Genomic DNA, 4826 nt, shown 5'->3' with positions numbered 1-4826 from the left:
GTTATGTTGTTTTGTTGAAATGTTAATAAATGGGAGCTTCCTCAAACAGCCATCTCTTTCCCGACAATCCCCTCTGTGCATGAACCCTTACATATGGTAATTAAACATTAAAAAAAATAAAAAAAATAAAAAAAAAATACCATTAAAACACCCGCGGCTTATAGTCCGGTGCGGCTTATATATGTAAAAAACAGTCAACTTTGCAGGTGCGGCTTATACTCCGGTGCGGCTTATAGTGCGGAATTTACGGTAGTTAGAACGTTTTTGTGGATTTTGGTTTCCAGGGACTTTAAATGTAAAAGCTGACAGGTAAAACCATTTCCTTCCAACTCAAAATAAAGAGTAAAAAAAACATTTCCCTCAACCAGCTCGGCTAAACTGGGTTTGAGATGGCTCCAGTCGACTGACAAGTCAATCATTTTGATCTCACACGAAAGGATGGGGTTTTAAAATAGAGCTAGTTCCTCGTCTTTGTCACTTCTATGGATCTAGAGTGTAATAAAAACTGATGGAATTGATCAGCCTACCGGGTCTACAGTCATGATATCCTTCTTCACAGGCTCCTCCTCTTCCTCCTCTTCATCAGTGCTGTACTCCTCCATGGTCTCCCCACTGGCAAAGTAGATGGTCCTCCGGGGCACCCTTACCCTCCCGTGCCCCACCGCCGGCTCCCCCATCTCCACAGTCTCAAAGTCTGTCATCCCCCCTGGGCCCTGACAAGAACAATACAGACCAGGGGCCATATCTTAAACACTACACTAGACAAAGCTGGAATAACAGAAGTATGGTATGGTAATAATCAACAGTATCACCATCATCAAAAAAGAAAAAAATACATCTTTATCATCAGTCATCATCATCATCATTGTCACCAGCGTCCTGGGCCAATAACAATAGAACAGGGCCAGTTAACAAAACAAGACATCCAGTGTGTGGGTTTGAATTTGCTCAAACAACACTGTTGTAGATGTTGTATGTGTGTGAAGCTTGGGGGTTTGAAAAAATAGATATATTAAAAGCTACACCTCAGATTTCTCAAGTACATTTTAAAAGTTAAAATGACAACATGTAACAGTATGGTCTACTCTATGGGGAGCTGGGGAGATACTCACTCTGTGTCACTGTCAAGAAAAGAATGATCGGTTACTGGGCAAGGTTGATTGAAGGCAAAGAGAACAAACTTAGCCATATCATGTATAACTGCCTGCTTGATTTGCACAACTCTGGCGCCTATGCGTCGCCGTGGGTTGTGCGGGTCAAAAAGATATTGGATGATTGTAGCTTGTCCTACCTCTGGCTTACACAGCAGTGCAACAGCACTGATTGGTTGAAGCTAACTGTCAAGCAGAGTCTTAAGGATCAGTTTATGCAGAGATGGCAAAGTGAGCTCAGAAGTATGACATCGTGTGACTTGTATGTAGAATTCAAACAAGAGCTTAAACTGGAAAATGATCTGTTGTATGTAAACCAAAAGTATAGACATGCAATCTGTAACTTCAGGGTTAATAACACCAGAATCCCCAAGGTTGTTGGCAGGACTGCATAGAAAGAAGTATGAGGATCTGTAACCTCTGTAGTGACAACTGTGTGGGAGAGGAGGATCATATTTTGTTTGAATGTAATAATGCAATTATTTTGAATTTCAGAGAGTTATACTTAACCAGATATTATTTTAACTCACCCATCTATGTTAAACTGATCTTACTACTACAATCAGACAGACCAAAAGTGATGTGTAAACTAGGTGCTTTTTTGAAGAATGTCCTGCCTCCCTGCCTCTAATGACATTATGCTCTAGCCATGTCGTGTGCCATTGTATGGGTTATGTATGTTTTGTTTGTGCTCCATACCATGTGATCATGGTCAATGAGTCCCATTAAATAAATGAAATGAAAGATTATCATGCTGGCACCAGCCACTGGTTGTGGTTACAGCGCAGCAATCCTACGCCACGTATGTATTGTTTGTAAACACTAGCTCTAACCTAGCCTCAACGCGACTCTTCAGTGACAGGAGAGTCTCGCGTTGAGGCTAGCTAACCTATCAGTTCTCGTGCGAAAATCCGGGCAGTTTTTATGGTTTGTATCTGAAAACAAACAATTAAAAGTTGTTAACGGTATCCCTACATAACGACGTTAACGAGATAACAAGTCACATTTAACCTCATAATTATGTGGAGCAAATGCGTTTCCTCTTTGTGACTATGTGGACGACGCCAACATGAACCATGTTTATGTTAGCTTCTGAGCTAAGGAAGTACCTTGCTATTAGCCTATTAATTTCCGTTTTTAGCAATAACATAAATAATACGTATCAAAATGTGTTTCATAAAGAACTAACCTTTTCAGAATCCATAGCTTGCCCCAGGGAAATGTTCACATTAGTGAGATACAGCGACAAATCTGCCATCACTGTCGTACCTCTCCCTGCGAGAAGGGTCTAGCTGCAGACACAGGACAAACCTCCACCCTCCGTAACTGACAGGAAGTCACGTGACCTCAGCAGCGGAAGTTTGCGTTACCTCCAATCAGAGCCTCCAGTTCTCCAATGCCAAGCGCCAAAACTCCAGTAGGTGGCGGTAATGCACTTTTTTTTTTTTTTTTTTTTTTTTTTATTCAAACAGACAAGTGTACATTAGAACAGACATGTGCTCATGTAACCGATGTGTTAATTAGTTTATATTTCACCAATAATCCTTTTTCATTTTTGTCACTGTTTTGTTGTTTTTCATATGTACACCGTTTCTATACTATTTATTTTGGGGACTTTTAGTTTGTGAACTGTGATTTTGTTATGTGACCCGTGACACTTTGGCGATGTCACTTCCTGTTTTGTTCCGGTCGGCTTTTCCTCAGACGGCTATAAGGCTTGCTGAGGACGGAGAGGTAAGGTTTTCCAAATGCTCCCGCGATTAGCATGCTAAAATGCAGTAGGAACATAAGACAGGGACACAAGCTTTCTTGTACAAGTCGTTAATGCTGTTGTTTATTATCACAGAGTTTATTTCACTGTGTGGACGTATGTTTTATTGTGTACAGCTCTGAAGTAATGTGCTAGCAGCTAGTTAACGATCTTAGCTAGGTTTGACTCAAAGCACATATGGTTTCTCATGCGGTTCGCTGCTGTCCCCTTTCTCCTTAAAGGTGTCTGAATGAGAGCCAGGTCGAGTTGCTGTACTCATAGTAATCTGTTTGCACACAGGTATGTGAGCTCCCCATGTCATTTTGTGTTGTTCATTTCGATTTTATTTTCATTTACTTGGTGTATATTTGTTTATTTATGTTCCTGTTCACAGTTTAAGCTACTTATAAAATATTAAATATTGCCGCTGGTGGGTGGGGGGAAAACATTCTATTGTAAATTGTAACTATTAGGGGTGTCACGATACACTCAGTTCACGATACGATACGTATCACGATACTGGGTTCACGATAACGATACGATACGATACGATTTTAACAATATTTTTTTAAACTTGAATAATGACAATATATGACTGGAAAAGTAGTATTTTATTTGAAATGCACAAATACAAAACATGCTGTTGTGGGAAATTGTTATTACAATAACAACTAGAAAAAACATGAGATTGGAGATAAGGCTTATCTTGAAATAGAATGAGTTACACCGTCACTTAGATTTACTTTGAACTAAAAGGTTTCTCAGCAGTATAAATTCTCATTATGCATCTTCAGTTTTTCTTCAAACTCAAACAACAAGACTTTTCTTAATCTATTTTTTATGCATCTTCAGTTTTTCCTGTCAAGTAAACAGTTTTGCCAGAAACTCAATTGAATGGTTTCTCTCCTGTATAACTTCTCATGTGTCTCTTCAGAGACTTGTTCAACTGAACTACTTTCCACACATTGAACTTCAACAAACAAAGACGTTTCTTAGTCTATTTTTTGAAAAAAAAAAAAAATTTTTTTTTTTTTTTGGCGATATGAGATTTCATCTCAACGATACATATCGTGACGTTTTACTATCGCGAAATTTCGTGGGACGATATATTGTGACACCCCTAGTAACTATACGATCATTGCCTAACCCTTGAAGACTAGCTTTAGTGATCTGAAGAGCAAAGCGATTTACCCAGTTAACCGTCTGGCCATTTGACGTTGACCATCAGTTTTTATGTTGGTCATAGGTAATTTTCTACTTAAGCTTGATGTCTTGGTCTGCAGTAGTTGTCCAGTTGCCAGAGGATAGGGTGACCAAAAATATCTTAAATTGGGACAGAGCACACAGTTATCCCTGGTCAAGAAAGGTGTCTGCAATATTTTCATTTTGTGATTTACATGTGATTTTATGAATAGGCTACTCTACAGTGTAATGTAAGTACAGTCAAACAACTGTTTCAGATCCAAAAGGAACAATGGATGGAGGAGATTTGGAAGAAACCAAAGCTCAGAAATGATGTCCAAATTGACTGAGTGACTGTAAAATCTGTATATAATCAGAATCAGAATGACTTTAATGATCCCCGAGGGGAAATTGGGACAAGTTACAGTAGCTCGCTCACAGAACACACATAGCATAAAATAAACAGTAGTAAATGCAATGCAAATGCAATATTAAGCAATAAGCAGAAAAACACAACATAGCATAGAATAACTAGTAAATGCGCTAGAAGCAAAAAATAAGTAGAATGTCTAAGTAGCAAAATAGAAAATACGTCGAGTAAGTATACATTCCGTGTCAATTATCATTATTGCACCCTGGACTATATTAAGTCGGCTTGCCCTATACGTTACACGTGGCTCAGCCAGGCACAGTTAACCTATCGGCTGGCTCAGTGTCAGGGAGACTGAGCGTCTCCGAGGTGC

General features: G+C 39.2%; 1 protein-coding gene across 1 annotated transcript in view; it reads right to left on the bottom strand.

Moving 5' to 3' along the window:
• LOC310773095 (tetratricopeptide repeat protein 7B-like) overlaps positions 1 to 2467 on the bottom strand; it is a 42422-nt gene extending 39955 nt beyond the window's left edge. The window contains exons 1-2 of the mRNA XM_083633013.1: positions 2341 to 2467; positions 528 to 713 (exon numbers count right to left, since the gene is read on the bottom strand). Coding sequence (XP_083489139.1) covers positions 528 to 713; positions 2341 to 2409 — 255 coding nt within the window. The 5' untranslated portion in view covers positions 2410 to 2467. The remainder of the gene's footprint in view (positions 1 to 527; positions 714 to 2340) is intronic.
• Between the last annotated feature and the right edge of the window lie 2359 nt (positions 2468 to 4826).

The sequence above is a fragment of the Poromitra crassiceps genome (genome assembly GCF_964638095.1).
Source record: "Poromitra crassiceps genome assembly, chromosome: 3".
NCBI lineage: Eukaryota > Metazoa > Chordata > Actinopteri > Beryciformes > Melamphaidae > Poromitra > Poromitra crassiceps.
The sequence above is the reverse complement of the archived record's forward strand: the minus strand, read 5'-3'. Positions and strand labels throughout refer to the sequence as shown.